The sequence below is a fragment of the Takifugu rubripes genome, chromosome 7, assembly GCF_901000725.2.
Source record: "Takifugu rubripes chromosome 7, fTakRub1.2, whole genome shotgun sequence".
Taxonomy (NCBI): Eukaryota; Metazoa; Chordata; class Actinopteri; order Tetraodontiformes; family Tetraodontidae; genus Takifugu; species Takifugu rubripes.
In genome coordinates, this window is record NC_042291.1 from 1,314,652 (window position 1) to 1,337,041 (window position 22,390).

General features: G+C 40.5%; 1 protein-coding gene and 1 long non-coding RNA gene across 3 annotated transcripts; both read left to right on the forward strand.

The window, feature by feature from the left end:
• Positions 1 to 2,970: 2,970 nt before the first annotated feature.
• LOC115250501 (uncharacterized) lies at positions 2,971 to 3,726 on the forward strand. The gene is made up of 3 exons (XR_003889061.1): positions 2,971 to 3,101; positions 3,344 to 3,519; positions 3,612 to 3,726. It is a non-coding gene; the product is annotated as an uncharacterized lncRNA (long non-coding RNA).
• Positions 3,727 to 13,086: 9,360 nt separating this feature from the next.
• ifnlr1 (interferon lambda receptor 1) lies at positions 13,087 to 18,898 on the forward strand. 2 transcript variants are annotated; one of them, XM_011605051.2, is made up of 7 exons: positions 13,087 to 13,352; positions 13,793 to 13,928; positions 14,623 to 14,798; positions 15,049 to 15,233; positions 15,330 to 15,468; positions 15,882 to 16,012; positions 16,186 to 18,898. In XM_011605051.2, exons 1-7 carry the CDS (start codon positions 13,304 to 13,306, stop codon positions 17,098 to 17,100), a joined length of 1,731 nt encoding a protein of 576 aa, XP_011603353.1. In that variant the 5' UTR covers positions 13,087 to 13,303; the 3' UTR covers positions 17,101 to 18,898. The 2 variants fall into 2 exon arrangements, with proteins under 2 accessions (XP_011603353.1, XP_011603354.1); XM_011605052.2 differs by having other exon boundaries at positions 13,093 to 13,352; positions 13,796 to 13,928.
• Positions 18,899 to 22,390: the final 3,492 nt, after the last annotated feature.

Consider the following 22,390-nt stretch of genomic DNA (forward strand, 5'->3'; position numbering starts at 1 on the left):
TGTAGAAAACTTTAATTGCTTCTTTGGATGAGTTCTGGATGTCTTTGGCCTGGATATTTGAGGGTACGTATTATACAGGGCTCTTACTAACTTTTGTTGCATCTGAAGGTGGCGCTAAGTGGGAGGTGAGTTGTTTAGCAGGGATTCTGGGTGATATTTTATTCCTGCCAGGGCCATCTGCACTGTTGGATCGGATCTCCTTTGGTTTGTGGTTGGAACATTGTTTTGTGAATGATCTCAGACAGAATTGTGCAGGAAACATATAACTTGAGTTGCTAAAGAAAACATATTATTTTGAGTTATTTTTCCCACTTTCTTTAAAGATTTTGTATTTTTGATACAATTACCAAACACAAAAATTGGTAACATGCTGTATTGTTGCTGTGTAAAGTTATTTCTTGTAGTTAATTAGTGCAGACTGATAACATATGTCAACAGTATAGAGTGCCATTAGAAGAGAAATTCCAATTTAAGCTTACAGCTACAAGTCTTTTCACACGAATCGATGGTCCTGAGCCAGAACAGAGTAACATTTGGTGGGTGGCTCACCCTGCTGGGGCACTTACACTATCACTCCGCTGCTCCCACGCAATTCCATCTGGGGATTTAATATGCTTTGACAAGCGACCTCATGTCTAGTCTAATGGTCAGATACCCTGATTCATAGAAATAAGACACCCATGCACATGCCGGTGCAGTAAGATCAAGTGAGCACGGCATGATTCCAAATAGATTTATATTTGCATGATTGTAGACAGTGTCTACAACTAATTAATGAATTAAAATGAACAGACTTTGGGCAGAACCACTCCTTTGTTTTCACTCTCAATGTCAGTCCTTGAGGAGGCTTCCCACCGTTGTGTCCTCAGCATACGAAGCAATGAGATTAGAAATGTACCTGGTACCACAGGCATGCTAGGGAACCATCTCCAGAGAGACAGAGTGGGATGATGATATTATTGCTGCCTCAAAATGTTGTCTGGGAAGATTTAGGTAAGCTTTTTTTTTTTTGTTAGGGGGGGAGCACCAGAATGTTCCAGAAGGACAAACAGTTCCTAAAGTTGCAATAGTTTGTCTATCGGGATTGAATTCCATTTTCGGTGGGTTTATTCAACGCTGTTTCTAATTAGCGTGCACTTTGCAGGCCGACACATCACACATGACCGAGCAAGGAGCTTAACAGTCTTATCTTAGCTAAACATCTGTAATTACTGTTGGATGTTTCATTAACCCATAAGAGATCTCAAGGATTTAATTCCAAACTCTCACTAATTGAGTACAGAAAAGTATTTTTCACACAAGGACATCTGATCAGAGACAAACTGGTATGCTCTTAGTAGTTTGCAGCTCCAGCTCTGGTTATGCACTATATGCAGTAAAAAGATCATTATGGGGTGTTGCTTGTGTTGTGCCCTGCAGTGTTTTGAGTCGCCACTGAAGCCGCTGTCTGTAGCTGCTCTGGACTGAGTTGATGTTGGTGAAATCCTCTCTGTGATCGAGGACTTTGAAGCTACCCAGCATTCCCAAAAGAACGAGGTTCTCTCAAACCACTCCAATGATGTTCTTCAGGTTTTGAGTACATGAAGAAAAACCTCTGAATGAAGTGCTGGAGACCACCTCAGCTCCTTCGTATTCCCTTTATGCATTAAACACAGACAACAATGCCAAAACACTTAATCCGTTATCTTTTTTAGATTGTCTTTGATTCTTCCCTTTTTTTCTTTAGAAAATTTACTAATAATTTGAGTCTCTGGTTGCTAGTTGAAAGAATTACCAAATATTTTGTAGTTTATCAGGCCCTATTTCCAAATGGTTGAGCTTGACCTTTGCATTGTTTGAACCCTTTTGTTTGTTCTCATGGAAAGCATCTTGCTCCTTTGAGGCATGAAAATAATTGAGAACGAGCATGACGAGGAAGACTTCTCTGGAATTATGCCAAATAATTGACAATATTAGAGCTCAAACCAATAATGATTCTATTTTTGGTTCGCCCATTCTCTGAGAACTGAGGTAAAAGCTGTCTGGCTGACTTCTCAATCCATTCGCTGGCAGGATACTCTGTGGCATCAAAACGTAACGACTTCTGCATCGGTCACACTGACATAAATCGATACAGGTGTATCGATGTTTTCCATTTTAGACCTCTGATTCTTTTTATCCACTTTATTAGACGTTTCTGTCAATCCCTGAAGCCCCAAATAGCTAATGAGGAGCATTGTTTTTGTCCTTTTTCTGCAACCATTCATCACTGACACATTGATTCCGCCCTCCTCAGCTTGGAAAATGTGCACTTCAGGAATTCCTTAAACAACAATCTACCCTGTGTTGCTCTTCACTGTCTGCACCAGTTTCCAGCTGAGAGTGTAATTAACGTGTACTGATTGAGCCATCAAGCGCACCCTATGTGTGCTGCCACACTTTCCGAAGCCCAGTTTGTCATGCTTCTGCTAAATTGGTGATTTTCTTTCCATCTGGTCACAATGTAAAGTTTTAAAAGGGCTTTTGAAACCAGTTCTGATTCCATCCACTCTATGTCCAACCATAGGAGTAGCCTTTGGTCCGACGCAGGTTGGAGGACTAGATTTTTAAGGTGTTTCGTGTGAGAACATGATAGGAAAAAACAAGACAGATGGGCACTTTTTTCTGTCTCCCAAATGTTGTAGGTTCATCTTTTATGTATTACCGGTAACCTATTCTAGCTCTGCTTACCACTATCCTCTTGTCAATCACCATACACTGGTGTGGTTCCCCATAGAGTGGCGTGATGTTGAACAGCTTGTTAGTCTGGGGTGCCCCTCTCTCTTTTGCTCTCGTCGCCTTGTGTGACATCAGATGAATAGGCCTTAAAACAATCACTGGAAATGATGCCGCCTGGGAAAGTCCTCTACCCGTAGTGACGGGAAACTGTAAAACAGCTGAAAGAAGTTGAATGGAGCGGAGTTGGCAGGGGTGTTGGTCCTGGGGCCGGAGAGGAAGGTTTGGCTCAAACGTTGGTATTGTAGGTTCAACATCTGGCTCTTCTTCGCTGTGCCATTTCTCCTGGTGAACCTCGAAAGCCCTGGTTGCCTCGGAGATTCATAACTAGCTTTTACTTTGAGAAGGTACGTTGGAAAAAGTTTTCATCCTCAACTTCATGATCACTGAAACAGAAACAGTTATAGATGTTTAAACAAACATGGATCTGAATATACCCATAAAAAGGTAATAATGCTGTACTTGGTACTGGATTATGTTTACATGTACTCTAACACATTATATATAATATATATTGTGATCCATATAAAATTATTCAACAGTAACATCTAAAAACAACACAAAAACCTTTCTTTTAAACTGTCTATAGTCTGCAGAAACAATGAGGTCTTCTGAAATCATCACTGTTAATTCAGTGTCTGAAATCAGTTTCTCCTGGTTTCCTGAGGCTCGCCTGGAGGGAGTACCTGGTCCAGCAGGTGGAATCAGCTGTCTTTAAGGACTGCCCTTGTCCTCCCCCTGTGCCAGATAGTTCTGCATGTTATGGTCTGTGTTAGCAACAGAGCCACGTCTTTTTCTCTTGTGTATTGTTTCTAGTGAGACTTATTGCGCTCAAACCGCATATTTTCTCTTTCCAGTGCCTCCCTGAGAGACCCAGTTTCCTGCCATTGCAGCCATTTTAATTTTATTTCCCTCCTGGAGTTCATCATTTTGCTTTTTCCTTTGTGCCTACAAACTTACCTTCTATTTTAAAAAAATAAAATAAAATCCCTATGACTGACTTTGACATGTGGTTTTCTGGTTTTAGCATTCCAGCTCTGGGTCCAGTTCAGTGTTTCTGCTGCTCCTTGTTTGAGAGTGAATTCCACTGTAGACAAGGACATAACGTTCTCAGCACACACACTGCTGCTGCCCCCATCTTTTATCTGCACTGCTTTATTAATATCATGCTTACATGAAGTCTTTTGAACATTAATCATCTCCCCCAGCAGCTTGTCGATAGAGATATTGTGATTTGTTCCCTCTTTCTCTGGGAATCCGCAGAAGGTAAGGGAAGCAGAAGACTATACAACACTAATTTGTCAAAGCAGTGATTTAAATTCAAAAGTGGTAACATTATTACAAGAAATGTACAATATCAAAGCAGCTGCAACTGAAGGTAACAATGACCCCAGTATATATATATATATATATATATATTGTGTGTGTGTTATTTATATGTTTATATTTAATAACAGTGTTTTGCCTGTAAAAGTGGTTGCCTATAAAATTACTGTAAACTGTTTAGAACTGTAATCGGAAAATCAGGATCAGAAATGTGCGATGTTACGTGTAAGCTGTGGAGAAAATCTGCTTGAAATGTGAGTCTGGAGGGGATAAATGATCAATGGAATCTATTAATATCATGTATATACAGTAGATTATTATCGACATTTATCAAAAATCTGATTTTCAATGGACGAAATCATGTTTGGTATCAATTCAACACAAACTCCATAAAACTGGAAGAGAGGCTCTAATTTGCCCAAACAACACGAAAGTCTGCTGGATTGCTAACACTGGCATGAAGACAACCTGGCACAGCTGATATACCAGGGAGATGGGCAAACAGGGAGATGCAGGTGTACAGTGTCAGAGAGAGATGAGGATTTCTGTCATGAAAGCGAGACACCAGTGTGGAAAGATCTACTCTCCCAAATCATCCAATAATGAACCTGGTTGAGAGCCTAATGCATCAGAAAATGTTGCTATGGGGACCCCTTCAGGGGCAATCAGGCATGTTTTCTGCCTCCCTCTGACTTATAATTAGCACCTTTTTCTGCTTTTATGAGTTCATCTATGAAGCTCTACATTCCCGTATCATGGAAATAATGAGTAGGTTTCACACATTAATTATAACTATAATTAGCTACCTTTGGCTCACACAGTTCCCTAGGTGCCAGCGGCATTTATCAAAACAAATTCCAATGGTTGCAAGTGAAATTTGGACACTAACAGTAGCACCAGGAGACATTAATGTCTCTGTGTAAACCAACTTCCTGCTTCATTGATTTGTTTCAGTTCTTCGTCAATGAAAACATGTGGGAAGCGTCTAATGTCTCGTCATCCCTGTGTGTTCCCATTGAAGCGGTTTCCCCAGAACTCAACATCGTGACCATCCAGTTAAATTTAGGCCCATTTGGACCACCTGGGATGGTGCACGTTCCTGTTTATGATTCTGGCAGGTTCCCATCACCAAAAAAGGCACAGTTTTAATGTTGGAACTGTAGTATGGAATCTCCCTTTTGAAGTCCCTAGGGTTAAAATATCTAAAATATAACATTTCATACAGTAAAATCTGTTCTCAGCAGGTAAAAACACTTATTTATTCATCTAAGCTGCATATTTCTATCTTTATTACAGCTGTTAAATTTGGCCCAGACCACATAATGTATAATTATAATAATTATCATGGTCTAACCCCAACATTTGCCTTTCTGTCATTTTGATTGGTTTTTCTTTTATCGTTTTAAAGATTTTATTCCCTTAACAGTCTGTTGGTCCACAAGCACCAGCGTTCCACCGTGTAGGTGAAAATGTGTGGAGGTTCCGGTAAATCAATTTGAAACCCACGGAAACCTTGGAAAAGGAGACATTTTCATACTATTACAGAAAATGCAAAAAAGGCCTTCTTTGCATTTGCATTCCAAGAGCCCCTTTGTTCTGGCAACGCTCTCTGTAATTTACCTTTATACCGTCACAACAAATCAAATGCATCCCCAATCTCTCATTTGTGTGTTGGGGGGACAAAGCCATTGATCTCACAGGTAAACACAAGTAGGACTGCCGACCGTGGCCCAGAGTCAAGGGTTTAGCTGTGAGTTGTGTTGCAGTGTAAGGTCACACGCGCACACATACACACACAAACATACACACACACACACACAGGTGTCACGCCTTAAGGATGGTAAACACACTATTGGATACACTTCTTTTGAGCCAAAGCTAAAAACAAAACCATACTTTTGTTCAGCCACAGTTATTCATTCTTGTGTTTCTCTGCATTAATGATTTAGTTCTGAATTAAAAAAATTACACAGTAAAAGGATTTTTTTTTTTGCAGGGTTTGACCCATTGTTTTCAACAGTAATGTGAGATCTGTTGGTCAGGCTTGGCACAACAGTACTGTTGCATATTCTTTGCTCATTAAAGGAAATAACAATCTTGTGTGGGCGGAAGAAAAAAAATATAGTTGTATTTAGATGAGAGAGGAATGAACCAGTTTTGTTCATCCAAGGGTTGGACTCCCACCTAGGCCTGTCACACTATCCATGGTGCACCAGACCTTCATCATATCCAGCTGGGTAAGCTATGTTTTCTCTAACAATCTCCTCCACCCCAGTAAGGTGTCACTTTACTGAGGAGAAGAGCAAGTTCCATCAGGAACTAGACCCATGGGCAGGTCACTGTCATGCTCCAGAGACTCTGTCTCTCAGCTGGTGGAAGAGAACTGGTGGAAGTGGCGGGGTAGGGGAGTGCCTCGGCCTTCTGCTGCTGCTGCTGCTACCTCCATGACAGAAATGGAGGACAATGATGGGACGTTCTATGGGCATGTGTAATGTATACCCTGTCTAAATCAAACACTTGACTTGTCTCCCATCGATGTTCTTTCATCATTTCCTTTTTTATATCATGCATATTTAATATTTTCATATGATAGATCTATATTGTGGGGTCGTTGGTATCTCTGTATGTAGGGGCCTGGCCTGAGGTTTCCTGCATGGTTTAAGCCCGGCTGCTGATAAAGGTTGGAAGGTGTGTTTGTAGCAATGGACCAAACCCCTAAATGCTTATAGAGGGCCCTCTAATGAGCTGGGGGCTCATCCAGGGGTGCACCGTCCCCTGTGTGCAGCTGGAAAAGGCTCCAGTACCCTCTTCCATGATGGAAATATAAAAAAGAAAGATCCAAATTGAGATATGATCTTCCATCTATTGGAGGAGGCTGTACTGTTGCATTTTTCATCGGCTTTTGAAATACGGCCAGTTTGTACTGGCATGCTTTATTGAAAAGAAAAACCTTAAGTTTTCATCAGGGCAAAACCAGATGTGTTTTTTTGTTGTTGTTTTTTTAATTATCAAGGAATTTAAAGGTCCAATTCTTTTAACCACACTGTTTTTTATTTCTGTCTTGTTCAAGCAGAGACAGAACAAGGGAAAATGGACATCCAAATCAATCAACAGTGCTCCAAAGTGAAAACAAATGTCCCCTTTCAGTGTGATTGTCATGAAGCATAAGACAAATCTGATAACACTTATTTTAATGGAAAAAGCTGAGCTGAGCCGCAGACTTGAAATGTTGTAATTTGGGGGCTCTGCAGTACTTTCCTGTTAATATTTACTGCTCAGCGATGTCACACAGGTTTTTCTGCAGGCACCGTGCTTCATCCTCGACAAGAGTGATCCATCATATGTTCTATTCAGGGTAGAAGGAATATTTGATGTTTCTATGCAAGCGTAAATATGTAAATACACCCATTGTTCCCTCAGGGCTTCGCTGGGGATTGACAAGTCACAAAAGGACAGCTGAAAAGCACAAACTGACCTCTTCATCTTTAGTCGTGTGATTATTTTGGCTTCACCTGGGAACTGCAACTCACAAGTTTGGCCTTAAGTGAGGATAAAAGTGTCCTCTGAGACACAAATACACCCACAAGAGACCAACACCATCATTTCCAAATACAATAGTGTTAGCATTATTAGACATTAATCAATGACATAAAAGTTTTTACTAAATGACGCAATCAAAATATTTTTCTTGTTTGTTCTTTAAGAAAATAAACTGCTTAAAGATTGTGATAATTTGTGATTCTCTTGTAGTTTCCTTGTCTGATAGCGAGCGTCCACACCCTTGTTGGCAGAGCATCAAATCCTTGGTGAAGCTCACCAAGCAACTTTTTTAGAGGGATTAATCTGTTTGCAAGTTGTGACATTTCACTTCTGCAGGCGTCCCTTTTTATTTAGAAAGCTATAAGCAGCTATAAGCCAACCATAACAGACCTCTTTGGTATCAGCCGACCTTGAAATTAAATTAAACAAGACATGCCGATGAGGATAAACAGCTTCAATTAGCAAAAAAACTGTTTAAGTTCAGTATCACAGTGAAGTAACAGTGCAAATAGGAATTCATATTAGAAATCTTCATGCAATTACATATTCTGGACTGTTTTAAATGATTATATAATGGAATTTTAGCCTTTGGCATGACCCTGATTGTCGTCATCTGTGCCTCATTATACAATTTGTCAGTTTCGAGATTGAAAAGCTTGAAATTCTTTCTGTGGTTTGTGTAGCAGTGACGTTTCATTTCGTTGTTTGGTCTTTTCAGCAACGTGACTGATTTATGTGCGGAGTGTTCTTCCTTGTCTTCTTTTACAACTGTGCAAATTTTAATGAGCATTTTACACACAGGAAAAACATAGACTGTTGTTGGCTTTTACGATTCAAATTTAAAAAAAAATAGGTTGGACATTTGGTAGATTGGTGAGACAATATTTGACGATTGATCTTATTTTTCCCCTTTAACAGGGAGGCCACGACTTCACAAAACGTAAGTGTGTGTGTGTGTGTGTGTGTGTGTGAGTGTGTGTGTGAAGTCAGGTTCATTCCTGGCTTTAACATTACCTCGATGTTTACATGTCAGTAGTAGCACGACAGTCTTAATAATCTTTGCTGCTAGCAAGTTAATCAGAACTCAGACGCGAGTCTAACTGGATTATATCTGCAACCACACAGGAGTGTTTTTAGTACTTTCATTTCTTGGGTTCAATGACCTTGCCACAAATAAATGTTGAAAACATTGTTCTTTTTTTTCATTTTTGCATGCTATTAATGGCGAACATTTCTTTTGAAACAATGACTTTAAAATCCTTGAGAGTTCGACATGAAATGAAAAGAAATGAGGCAACTGTGTGTTTTTTGGCACTTTTTAATCATCCTCTCCTGTTTTCTGTATTTAAATAATGAAGCAAACCAAAGATATCTGCAACCACATCTGTTTCCATATATGGTTATATATCATTCATGTGTCATTTTCTTTTATTTTCATTACACACTATGGCATTGTATCCTCTGACCCATTAATGTCACAATTTGATGGATAACAAGATGAAACCTAACAAAGTATTGACCTAACAAACATCAAGAAGATCATTCAACAGATTTTAGGACTTTTTTTTTTTTAGGGCTCATTTATACTGCTGCTACTTTTACTCATAATACCTCTACTTTCATCCCAGGGCAGCTGGTAACTGATTTTTAACATTACTATTTCAACAACTGATGGAAATGAAATGTAAAAGTTGTATTAATAGATGCATTTTTCCTATCACGGTGCAGACCACATTGGTGTCACCAGGCTGATGGGACAACGTGCAAGACTCGTGCGAGACCGTGATTCCACGGGAGCTCTGTCTCCTCTCGCCGGAAAAAGGGGGCAAGAACTGCGATAAGATGTGACAGGCTGATAGCTGCTGCTTGTCTGATGAGAAAGGCTGTGGAGGAAAAATAGACCCAGCTGAGAGGAGAAAAACAAGCTGGGGATGCAGAGGAACAAAATGAAAAAGAAGCAACGGACTGTCTGTGTTGACCTTTAGAAAATGGATTTTCTTTGGTAAAGTAGCTGCTTTTCTAAGAGAAATAGAAAAGTAAGGGCCCTGGCAGTCTAATTATAAAGTTTTTTGTTAGAGTTGTTAATGTTCTCATATGTGGTCACATAAATGCTCACTGAGACACATGCACAGTGCATGTAGCAGGGTTTTCAAAGGAAAGGTCAACCCTGACAGTGATTTTAAACACATTTTGCAATCTGTCGACCATGAAAAATTACCGAAGGACTCAGGAGGAAATGAAGCACAAAGGGAAAGTCAAAAGATGTATGCAACAGGTTCGAGAATATAGGAGTCAACTCTAAAACATTCATGTATGTCATAAAACATCATTGTAAAATCACACATCATTTTTGTAACTGATTGAACTTAACAGCTCACCCCAGTTCTTCCCATTAGATTCAGATTCAGATTCAGATTCAGATTCAGATTCAGATCCTTTAATGTCCCACACGGGGAAATTTACAGTGCAACAACAGCAAGAGCACGCAGAGAAAAATAAGATAAAATCAAATAGAACAGGATTTGGGATATACAAAGAGGATGTATATTTTACAATAATCCAGATAAATGGATACTCGGCCTCTGTATACCTGTACATAGTACAGAGGGTGAATACAATATACATATCAGAATATATTAGTCACAGAATCTGAGTTTAGCATTGTTTGCAACTCCAGGCGGCGTTATTGTTGCCTGTGCACTGTGAAACAGTTACTATCATAGACAGACAAACTAACTTACTTAGGGGGTCGTCTAATCATTAGGTCACATCTTAGCTACGCTGTTATAGGCCAAGGCTGCCGGGGTCCAGAAACATGATCACCTGACAGGCCTCTGTCACCCCACTGGGTCATGGTTTCCTCTCCTCTCCTCTCCTCTCCTCTCCTCTCCTCTCCTCTCCTCTCCTCTCCTCTCCTCTCCTCTCCTCTCCTCTCCTCTCCTTTTTTTTTTTCCTTGCACTGTTGCTTGTCTGGGGTTAGGCCCTGGGATTCTGGAAAGCACCTTGAAACAATTTTGATTATAAAAGAAGCTATATAAATAAAGATTGATTGATCGATCGATTGATTGATTGATTGATTGATTGATTGATTGATTGATTGATTGATTGATTGATAGCTATATTGTGCAGCTGTCTTACCCCCCAACAGCTGCAATTGTATTAAACTCCCTAAACCAGGTTTTAAATAAGTGTTGAATAATCCCTCCAGAGTCATCTTGTACCACCGATCATCATTTGTGCAGCCAAGCAGCCGTTATTTAACGCGGTTGTCAAACAACCAGTCAGTAAGCCAGTCTGTGTCTCTCCATGCTTAGTCAGCATAACCTTGTCTTGTCCTTTCTCGTCATCACTGGCTGTCTGCGGTCTCTCTTTGTTCTGTCCCACACTTTGTTCTATCCAGTTGCCTCTTATATTTTCTTGTTTTCCACAGTGTTCAAGTATCTTTATTCTTCATCTTTTCCTCTGACAGTTTTTTCTTCTCCTTTGGAATTGGAGTTATTCACGTCTCCATTGGGGATTGCTGTTATTGACCTAGATTAAAAGGTTGACTCTTTGGAGTTTTGTTTCAGTTCAGAAATTGATAAAATCTCCTTTTTTGTTCTCTCTAAAAAGGTGAATACATGCAGCTAGAGCGTCTTCAAGGGCAAACACCAGGGCACTGACTAGAGGAGACTGTGACGTAACAGGGCGCAGGACTAAATTTGGACCAATTGTGGAATCCATCTGATGGATACAGGCTTGGACACACACTGGCACACATGTTAGAAACTGTGACAGTTACAATATCTTTAAAAAGACCCTAAAACAGTCATTGAAGACATGCCAGACCTGCACTCATGGGCATTCATTATTATCATTATTTTGAAGACTGGTAAATGTGTTTATGTCTTTCTAATGTACATCTCTTTTTTAAAATTTAACAAGAGATTGACCTTTTTTCAATTATAATCATAAAACAGCATTAAATCACATGACCCCGCTGGAGTATTTTGAATCACCTGTTTTTGTACGTTTGTGTCTCCAGTATGAGTGTGTCCCAGCTCCCAGCACGTGTAGACATGCATCAGCAAACTGGCATTTAAGTAAATAAGAGACACAAGTGCAAAGAAAAGATACAAATGAAGAAAGTTACTAACGCGTATAGCTTTGCAGATCTTCTTTACCTGCTCCTCAGTGAAATGCTTTAAAAATATCGTTTTGAGGCAACAAGACAAAAACAATGTCATCAGTGGTTCCATCTGCAGTTTACCACTGTAACATCAGCAGCTGCAGCTCAAGGCCCTGAAAAATGTGCTTTTTAACATGGGCATTGAGCTTTTTTCATGAAGTTCCTCCAACCATACAACAGCCTGTTCTGTTTCAAACCTTCCAGATCTGTCAGTGTCAGTATTATGGTATGCATTCATATGTAGTTTTTCCTTGAAGAATATCAGAACAATGTCATAGCTGAATAATTTCATTGGGATGGATGGATGGATGGATGGATGGATGGATGGATGGATGGATGGATGGATGGATGATGGATGGATGGATGGATGGATGGATGGATGGATGGATGGATGGATGGATGGATGGATGGATGGATGGACTTAATTGTTTTTTTGAGGGGGTTAAATTTTGTATAAACCTCTAGTTCTTTTTTACTTTTATTTTTGATCTCCACCTCTTCTCTCCTCTACCTGTCCTCCCCCCTCTCCTCTCTCTCTACCCAGCTGGCCATCAGCAGGAGGGTCCCCCTACATGAGCCTAGTCGTGCTTGAGGTTTCCTCCTGTTAAGGGGGAGTTTTTCCTGCCACTGTTGTTTGTTAGGGTTCAGGCTGTATCTCTCCTTTTAAATTCCATTTTTACTTTACCTTCACCCAATTCTGTAGTTTCAGTCTGCCACCTGTCAGTATTTCCCTTGCAAGTGTGTGTGTGTGTGTGTGGGGGGGGGGGGGGGGGGGGGGGAGTTGATTACTTTACATAAGTGAAGTACTCAACTTTACTTATGTAGTGAGATCTTTACATAATCTCAGTCATTACAGCTTTATTTCAGTTTTATTTTATTTTGTGTGTTGTATATTTTGTAGTAATTGAGGGCCACATGAAGACACAATCACCATAAATGAACTGTTTATCTCAACCCACATTTGTTCGCGAACAGAACAATGCCAAAACCAGATCAGGTCGTTTTTCTCTGTTTGTCGCTGTTATGCAAACCAGACAAACCGGACAAAATGTGCGCCAGAACATTCTTTCACTTTCAGTTCTGTGAAGCCGGACGTCATTTCCAGTAAACAATTATATAAAACTTGAAAGGCAGGAAAGAGGAGAGAGACGCAGAGGTGGGGAGAGGAAGAGAGACAAGTGTAAAAGGAGGAAAAGGGAAGTCAGGAGAGTCATGTAGAACGCTGGTGGGCGGAACATGCACGAAAGCACGAAAACAGGAACGAAGGTATAAACCAAAGTACACCTGCACACCTGAGTAAAGCCACTCCTTTCCCAGGACTCACACCTGGCTGATGATTTGAGGGGAAAGAAAGCCAAGGGGAGATTTTCATTCTGGTCCTCTGTTGGACTGGATTTGGGAGCTTTACGTCCTGTTTTTGTGGAATGCATCGCTTACTTTTGCGTAGAACTCACAACTTGACCTCAACTGCTTGAAAACATAACCTTTTATCAAGTCACTTTCCCTGCATCTCAGATGAACATGTGGATCTTGAACGCCGTTATTCTCTCTCTGTTTTGTTCTGGTGAGTACAAAAGGGGATGACCATGAATTTTCCATCTCTTTGAATTGACATTTAACCCCAAATAAGTAGCTGCGATAATAACCAAGGCAGAGTGGGATGATAGAGCTCTCTAAAACGTATACCTGTTGTACTGACTACATTATTGTACATTTATTTCTATAAAGGATCGTTCAGGTCAACCTTGTTTACAACATGGATGTCATAAACAGTCACCTTCTGGTTTATATACCACAGAAGTGGTTAAAATAATTGCTTTGTACAAATGTCTTTGTTTATAATGTTAAAGATTTGACAGGACAAGTCCATGTTGATCTCAGTAGGATTCATGGATTAAGCATCCTGATGAGTCTTTTATGAACCTTTCAGTTTATAAATTGATTTCCTAAATTGACTAAAATATCTTCTTTGACCCATTTTGCTTTTTTTTGCGTTTTCTCCAGCAGTTTGTCTGTCGACTGAAAATGAATCAGTGTATTTTATCTCCAAAAACTTTAACAACACCCTCCACTGGATCGCCGTGGATCCTGCCAGACCAGGAGAAAATATCACCTACAAGTACAGCGTGGAATACAAGAAGTAAGATGCTGAAGAGTGGTTTATACATTTCACCAGCAGATTAATAGTGACATTTTTTAATTAATGAGTATAAATGTGTGCGTGTACATTTGAGCACTAATTATTACATATTAAGGCATCCAATAAAAAATACTGCATCACTTGATTACAATTAACACAAAAACTATGACAATTAAACTCTAAAGCCGCATTTTACACGTACAAGCATGCTTCTCATGCTAAACTTTGAACCGAATCACGCTCATCTACGTCAATGTCTCAGTGTGGACTCTGCTCTCAGAGGGAGAGAGGATCATTTATAGCCCTCACATGTGTTTTATCACTCTACTCACTCTTGTATCTATATGGGGTACAGACAAGGTAAAATATCTGCCATTTTTTTACCCAAATCTCACCATACAATTTGATTGACACCTAGTAATTTAGCCTACAAAGAATAATTGAACCTTATCGGCTCAATGTTGAGTTTTTATTTCAAACGAAAGGCTTCCGTTCATCACTTTTTCATCTCCTTTAAAAGAATTCTGGGTGTACACATTCAAGGACAAGGACAAGAACAACTTAAGTGGTTCAGCATTTTAAACCCAACATATTTTGTGAAGGTTGGGTTTGCTGGCTAGCAGTGAGCAAAAAATGCAGTAATGTATTACATCTAGGACCACAATTTGATCACACTGCACTGTCATTTGCACAGACATGCTGATGGGGAAGAATACCGGAAAAAAGCAGGCTGCCAGAATATCACCGCGCTTCTCTGTGACCTGACTGAAGAAACCCCAGCGATTCGTGATGGACACTACTGGGCCCGGGTGTTTGTTAATGGTGAACTTCATGGCTGCACCAAGACCAGATTCACGCCTTTAGCTCACAGTAAGAATCCTCATACTAAATTTTCCCTCTAAGATCTAGACACATGGAAGATTGGTGGTAAGCTAACAGCCATTGTTCTCTTTAGCTTGCACCTCTGATTGTTGATCGAGGATGCTTCTCTGACATTCTTACATCACATAAAACCTCACAACCCTAAATCATGTGCAGCTGACTTCAACTTAAGCACTTAAAACCAGTGTGGACAGAGTAAATGCACATTAATTCATTTAGTTATATTTATTTGTCATAGCAACCTTTGGGCCACCCACCTTGTCTATAAATTCGACTGCGTCAGCACTGCATGTGCACGCCATCCCGCCTCTGGGGCCAAATGGAGAATCCATTCGTGACATCGTTGCACGCAGCACGGAAGGGCTGGTTGAAACCCAGCTTCTCTATACCTTAGAAATCACAGATCCACAATCGGCAGTACAGGTGAGTCTCACCTCAGTTGTACTTGGTTCTTTTGCATGTAAAAACATACTAAATCAATCCACAATTTTTGATTTTTTTTTTTTTCTGTGTCTGCAGGTTAAGACAAACACAACTGGTCAGTTTATCCTCAACCTAAAAAACAACAACAAATACTGTGGTCATGTGTCATACAGACCTACAGCAAAATGGGGTCGGTCAACGAGTGAGAAGACCCCGTTCTGCAGCAAACTGCCAGGTGAGCTCAGCACAGAAGCTCTTTTCATTTACAAAATGCTGCATCTTCATTAGCAAGTAAAGTTGTGAAAATAGTGTCAGTTATTTAGAAGGTGAGCTGTTGTGCTGGTTATGCTTGTGCATTGCATTAAGAAGCATTTCCAGCATTTAAATAAACACTTCACATTGACAGCCATTGAATTCCAGAGAGGGAAAATCCGTCTCAAGGTTTACCGTACAGAAACAATTCCTGGAGAAGCATGACTTCTCATAAACACTGTTCTACAGCGGTGTGCCTCATTCAGGCCTAAACATGTGTCGAACTGAGAATTTTGTTACCGGGTCGTCTGACACTTCAGGGTATCTGATTTCACCAGAGGATTTGTTTTTTTCTCTTGGATCAGTGTGTGAAGAGAGTTCTCTTTTCTCCTTCAGCCAACCCCCTGGATTTTTTGCCATGGCTCCTCTTTACGGCTGTCTTCCTGCTGGCCCTCCTCCTAATGTCATTTGTGTGCGTGTGCAAGTACGTAAAGGGTGTCAAATCAGTCAGCACGCCATCGGTTTTGGTAAGGCCCTTTTGTGTTTCCTCTCTTAAGTTCGGGACACGATAAGGAAATAATCCCTAACCGGAAAATCAAGTGCTTTAGCACAGAGAACCACAAATGCATGAATGGAATGCTTGTGTGACACATCACGATCGGTGAATGTTTGTTTACAATTTATTATTTCTTTGTATCAGATCATTTCTAAAACTCCGACCAAAGTGCTGCAGCCTCAGAATAAGGCCAACAGCATCTCCGAATTGGTGGTGTACGTGGGCAGTGCCAAAAGGGAAACTGCAGCCATCCACCTGAAGCATAGTGTGCCCTCGGCCAGTCTTGGTGGTTACTCTCCTCAAGACATTCCATGTCAAATCTGCCAAGACAACAGCGCCCAGTCCTCAGTGAGCTACGGTGCTGTGGTGGTCCATGATCCCACTGAAGATCAAGGTGCCATTAAAAACCCTGGAAGAAGCAACAAGCTGAATTCTTCATTGGAAGAATGTGGAAGCGATCATGCGATTACTTCAGTGATAGCGTCACATACGGGATCACCGCTATCTGTTCAGGACAGTCCGGACAGCGACCCAAGCAGGCCGCTACTGCTGCACACGGAGCGGGACTCGGGCGGAAACCTCGTTCTGCCTTTTCCCTCATTTCAGTTCCAGAGCAGCACAGCCACCCTTCAGAGAAGACCTCTCCTCTCCGACCTCATAGACTCCACTATGGCGCAACCATCGTTGTCGTCATTTCTGATTTTAGACGGCGCAGAGTCAGAATGCGATGACGGCATTGTAACATCGCCAACACAAACGTACTACAACAGCCATTATCACCAGCCGCATGCTGGGATTCCCAGTCCCCACCAGGCAAATCTCAACTCCTCATCCACTGATGGTAGAGTTGAATCATGTTACATGCAAAACTGGATACCTGAAGTCAATGTTGAGACTGTGGCCATGCACAGCGATTTTGACAGAAGGACAGACTATCCTTGCACTTGGAACGGTCTCAAACGAGAGGAAGTTGAGACAGAGGAAGACGAAAAAGAGCTGGAAAGTTTTTCTCTCAGGGAACATTTTCTGGGAAATTGGGCGGTACAGGTTCATTATTAAGAGCTGAAACGTCTCTTTGCTTTTTGTCATCGGAAATCTTTACTTAAAGAGGACCCAGTGCACAACACCAAAACAGATGGTACTGACAATTTTAGTGACGACTCCTGACATGCCTCACGCAGATGAAGAGCTCTGGTGTCGGCGGTGGGACAGCCGAAGCGGAGAAACATTTTCAAACTTACATCACAATTTACTGAATATTTAACCACCACATGCTTGCATGTCTGCTGCAAAGCAGTTCACCTATAAACCCTAAAATGCATTAAGCCAAATTAAGAAAACTGCCACATTGTGATCTCACCTCTTTCTGTGGAATTATGCTTTTTGCGTGTTTGTATTTATTAACTGACATCAGCTTTCTTGTATGGAACCACAGTTCTGTTGATGAATGCTGGTTGAGGTGAAGAATCCCAATGGCCAATATAGCACTTGAATTATAAGTCAGAAATCCATTCCAAATGCAACAACTAAGCTACATTTTGCACTCCGTGTTTGTGTGCCTGTGTGTACGTGTGTGTGTGTGTGAGAGAGAGAGAGACAGTATATCAGTGGATCAATGCTGAAATTGCATCCTCTGAGTACACCGTTTCATCTGTTCACTTATCGTATAAAGTACAATATCTGCATTCATTTTTCAATATCAGACGTGAAAACGTTTCTGTTTACAAAAAAAGGCTCATGATGGGTGAGATTTTCCTCTGCTTCACTTTATCACAGCTTTTTAAAGTAGAGGCAAACATTTCAAATTCATTTTCACTACCAGTGTAGCATATATCTTACCTGACAACCTGTGAGAATATTCTTATTATTATTAACAATGATAGTAATAATAATTTGTCATTATGATATATTATAATAATATATTAGAATATAATAACATATTTTTAGTTTTCTGTCTAACAATGACACATTATCTACTCTGTAAATATAAAAGAGAAGGTGAGTCACGTTGCAAGCCAGCTATGCTGATAATATTTTTACAGCCAAGCACAGTCTGTTTTATACACAGTTGTAAAATAATTAAGTCCAAAGAGCAAAAATATTGACGTGACATCACGAAACAGATTTGTCTTAAATCTAAGAACGTCTCCAGCTTTTTTTCATTGTTTTGGTTTCTTTGTTTTTACAGTTTGTCATTTAAAAGTGAAATTGCACCAAAATTTGGATTTAATCAATGTGGACGAGATCAATAAAAGATGACCTGACGACTGTTAGAAATGGAATATGACGTGTTTGTGAATCAGATGAAAACGGCTCAAAAAGTCTAAAGTCTAAATGAACCCTTCCGATCATTACAGCTAAAATCTGGCTTTTATATCTCTGAGCTGCATAAATGTGTTTATTCATTGTTATTAATTGTTATTAATATTGGAACATTATATTTCTAATTTTAATTTTTACTTCTTAGACCTGTTGTGCCTTGCTGGACTTTTCAGGAGTTTTTTTTAACCTTCAAGTATTTATAATTAAGTCAATTATTCTCCTGTGAAGTTACTGTCAGTTTTACTTTCTTTCCTCTTTTATTTTCATGGTAGTTTTTTCTCTTGTTGTCTTCATTTGTGTTTTCCAATCTCCCTCTGATTACTCTGATAATTCTGTTTCCCTGTATGGTTTTTACTGCCTATGCTATGAAAATGTGTTTCCCATGAGTTCTATTCAGAAATATCTGATGGACGCCTGAGCCACAGCTTGGATTTGGTTTGCTCTTGTGACTGATCTCCAACTAGAGACCCATGTTCACCTTTTTCTGTGATAGTTTGTCTTGAAATAAATTCAGAGTGGCTCTGTGTTACCTGCATTTTGGTCCATTCTTGGTAAGCATTTGCCAAAACTCACAATACAGCATTAAATAAGCCTCGCTCGTTGAATCCATTCTACACTGGCTAATATTAACTCTGCTAACATTAAACCAGGGTGCCTGAAAAAAAGTGTCCACTTGCCTGTTGAGTCCCCTGGGTGATGTGTAGGGTCCAGCAAACCTTAATTCTTCACCTGGTGCTGGTTGAAAGTCAACTAGACACAAATGGGTTTGTCTGAATTATAGAACCTCACAAAACCATGTGTCAGTGAGAGGAAATAGCTGTCCAAGGAGTCCAGGGCTCTGAGCTTGCAGATGGTGAGAAGCATACACACCAACATTCTTCCACCAAGAACTGCCTGTAGGTTTCCTGGCACCCTAGCAAATGTGCCTCCCAGTCCCGCAGAGTGTTGGCATGTACAGACCCGACTTCTGTTCCTCTGACCACACAGGTCAAAGCACCTTCCCTTTCTTTGGTCAGTGGGCCTGTTAAATTCTGCTCCCTGTGTTTTGTTGGTGGTCAAGTCAGCAAATCCTCCTGGTTCTCCATCTCAGCTCCCAAACCTCTCCAGTCCTGAGAGATTTGTCCTGTTTTCACTCCATACTTTTCTTTTTCTAAGTGCGCTTTGTTAACTCTCATGTCTTCAATTTTCCGGTAGGTTGATTTTGAGATTAATGGGAACATCAGCACAGTCTAGTTTGCTGGACACCTCATCACCATGTCAGGGGTGAATAATGACCTTTAATTATTTATACTACATCTGTTGAGTGATTTATAATATTAATGTGTGGGGTTTTTTTTGTTTTGTTTTGTGTCACATTAAAGAAGGGGGAAGTCTTAATTTGGCGTATTACATTACCTTAAAAGTGTATAGTGGCTTCTCTGGTCTTTTTTCCCCTTGACCACCTAAAGAAATGTCTTCCTCTTCATCTGAGTGAAAATAAATATGCCTGCTGCTGATGTTTGCCAGCCAGATAAAGGTGGGTCTTACTTTTGCATAGTACTAGCCAACCACGATATGAAAAGAAAAAGGTTGGATTTTGAGAAAAGCTTTTAGCCATGAAATAATGTAGACCCCAGATTGAAACACATAACCTTATATTACACATTTTTAAGTGAAAAATGAAAATTTTAAATGTGCAGCTAGAACTGACACACATTAATGAAAACAGGATTTGCAAATGTAGATATTGTTTCTGTAAGTGGGGGGGAAAAGTCAAATAGGTATTCTGACGTCCTGTCTGCAGTGTGATTTATGTTAAAGTCCTTCTGATATTAAGCCTAAAATATTCCAGTGAGGATTCCTCTTTTTCAGATGAAATCATGTAAGGTGACCCTATCATGAGCTTCCTGATGCAACTGACACTGGTGCTGCTGCAAAAAAAAGATCATATTTATCTTATTGAGTGGAAAACTAAACCATAGACTGCAGGGGAAAGTTCACAATATGGGGAATATATGAAGCTATATATGAAACTAGCACCACATTCTTCTGGACAAAAATCTCGGATGTTGTTCCTGGGATCTGCTGGAGCCACTCCTCACAGCCACAAGTGCCCCAGTGACCACAGGGATCTTCACACCCCACATCCTCCCCAACGACTCTCTTATTATTCCCCCTGTTTCTTCCTTCTTTCAGATACTCATGTCATTTGGGACTGTTACATCTATCACCACAGCCCTTCAGTCCACTACCTCAATGTTTGGCTGGCTCGCCATCACCTGATCATCAGTGTGTATTTGGAAGTCTAAGAGGATCTTAGCAGGGTCATTCTCCACCACTATTGGAGGCGTGTCCTGCTTTGAGTTTTAAGTCTAAACATGGCACAATATGCCAGCTACTTGTTTGTGATGCCCTGTATACCCTTTACGTTTTAGATCAAGGGTGTCCTTGGGGACTCCAACCCAACTGGATTTTCTGTCCCACCAGGCAGAAAATGGCTTTCGTCAAGGCAAGCAGGAAAGAGTTGTCTACCTGCTAGTTTGGAAAACCGGGTTGGATTGGGGCCCTAGAGACCTGGATTTTGGAATCCTTGGTTTAGATAGCTAGTTGGACCGATGGCCAGATGGATGAGGCTGAAGATCAATGTGGTATCCTGACAGTGAAGGGCTGGACAACTGAGGTAGGGCGGCAGATCGGGTTCTTCTTCTGGAGCAAACAGTCTGGTATTTGTCTGGTATTAGTGTGGTTTTGTTTTTCAAATTGAACAATCATAGCAGTCAGTTAGCAAACATGGAGTCTTCTTAAGAAAATATCAGACGTCAAAATGGTACCGTGCCTTTTTTTCGCATCAATGGTTTGAACGCGGCAAACAGCACTGACTTTGTGTTCAGTGGAAAGCCTTTCCCTCTTTTTTCATCTCCTAAGTCCCTGGATGACTGAAAACGAGATGGAAGACAAACGATCAAGTGTCTGGCAGGAGCAATAAAAACAAGAATCATCCAGATAAAAGTACTGTGTGCATCCCTGATGGATCAATGCATATCCAATAGGCAGCACTCAAATGGGGCCCGTCAGCTTTGATTTTTTTTTTTAACGCTTATTTTCTGGGTTTTTTGGGGTTTTCTTTAAGGTTCTTTTAGAGTAAACAGTGTATTTGCCATTGGCAATGACACCAATCCTGTTGGAGGACACATTTGCAGTGAAATATTATGAGTGTCATCTATTAAATGCATGAGAAGTGTCTCCTTATATGCAAAACAATATCCTGAGATGGGCTGCAGGAAGACCCATCTGACAAACCTCATTATACTTGTTTGATGTTTGGTAAGGGACTCACAATAAGCATCCCTCTTCCAGCAACCGCCTCTCTCCCTGTTGCAAATTACTTGATGAATTGAAGTTTCAGATTAATTGGATGCAATCAGTTTGTCTCCTCCCCTTCCCCTCCAGCATTCTAATGAACTTTTAATAAGTCCGTGGTTAGAAAAAGGCGTAAAAACAGCTGTCAGTGCAGGCCAAAATGATTCATCGTCCGAAAACCTTTGCTGTCCATTAAAGTCCTGTCCCTGATGAATAGCTGCGAAGTAGCATATCAAGTTTGCATGAGGAAGCTTCACTTTATTATAGAAAATTCAATTTTATCATGAGTGGTGGTTAGGGGGCGGTGGTAGCGTTTTTGTCCCCACTGCTCTGGTAGTAGGGGGTGGTGCAGGACACCTACAGAGCACCACTGTGGTACCCTTGAGCAAAGCACCAAGCCCCCTCACACAGGGCGCTGGTTGAGGTGGTGACCTGGCTGGGGTACCCTGCCTTTTCCTATTTGCAGCAGGGATAGGCCCAAGGACCCTCCTGGTGACCCCAAAAGGGATAAAGCAGTCAAGATAAAAGAAGAAAATACAATTTCTTTGCAAGAAATAGTTTTTTTTCTTTTTTGTCTTAGCTGTAGTTCTTTTAAGACAATATAGCATATATAATTGAGCATTTAGTTTCATCTCAATAACCATATAACAATTAATAACCATGACCATAAATGTAAGAGTACCAACTG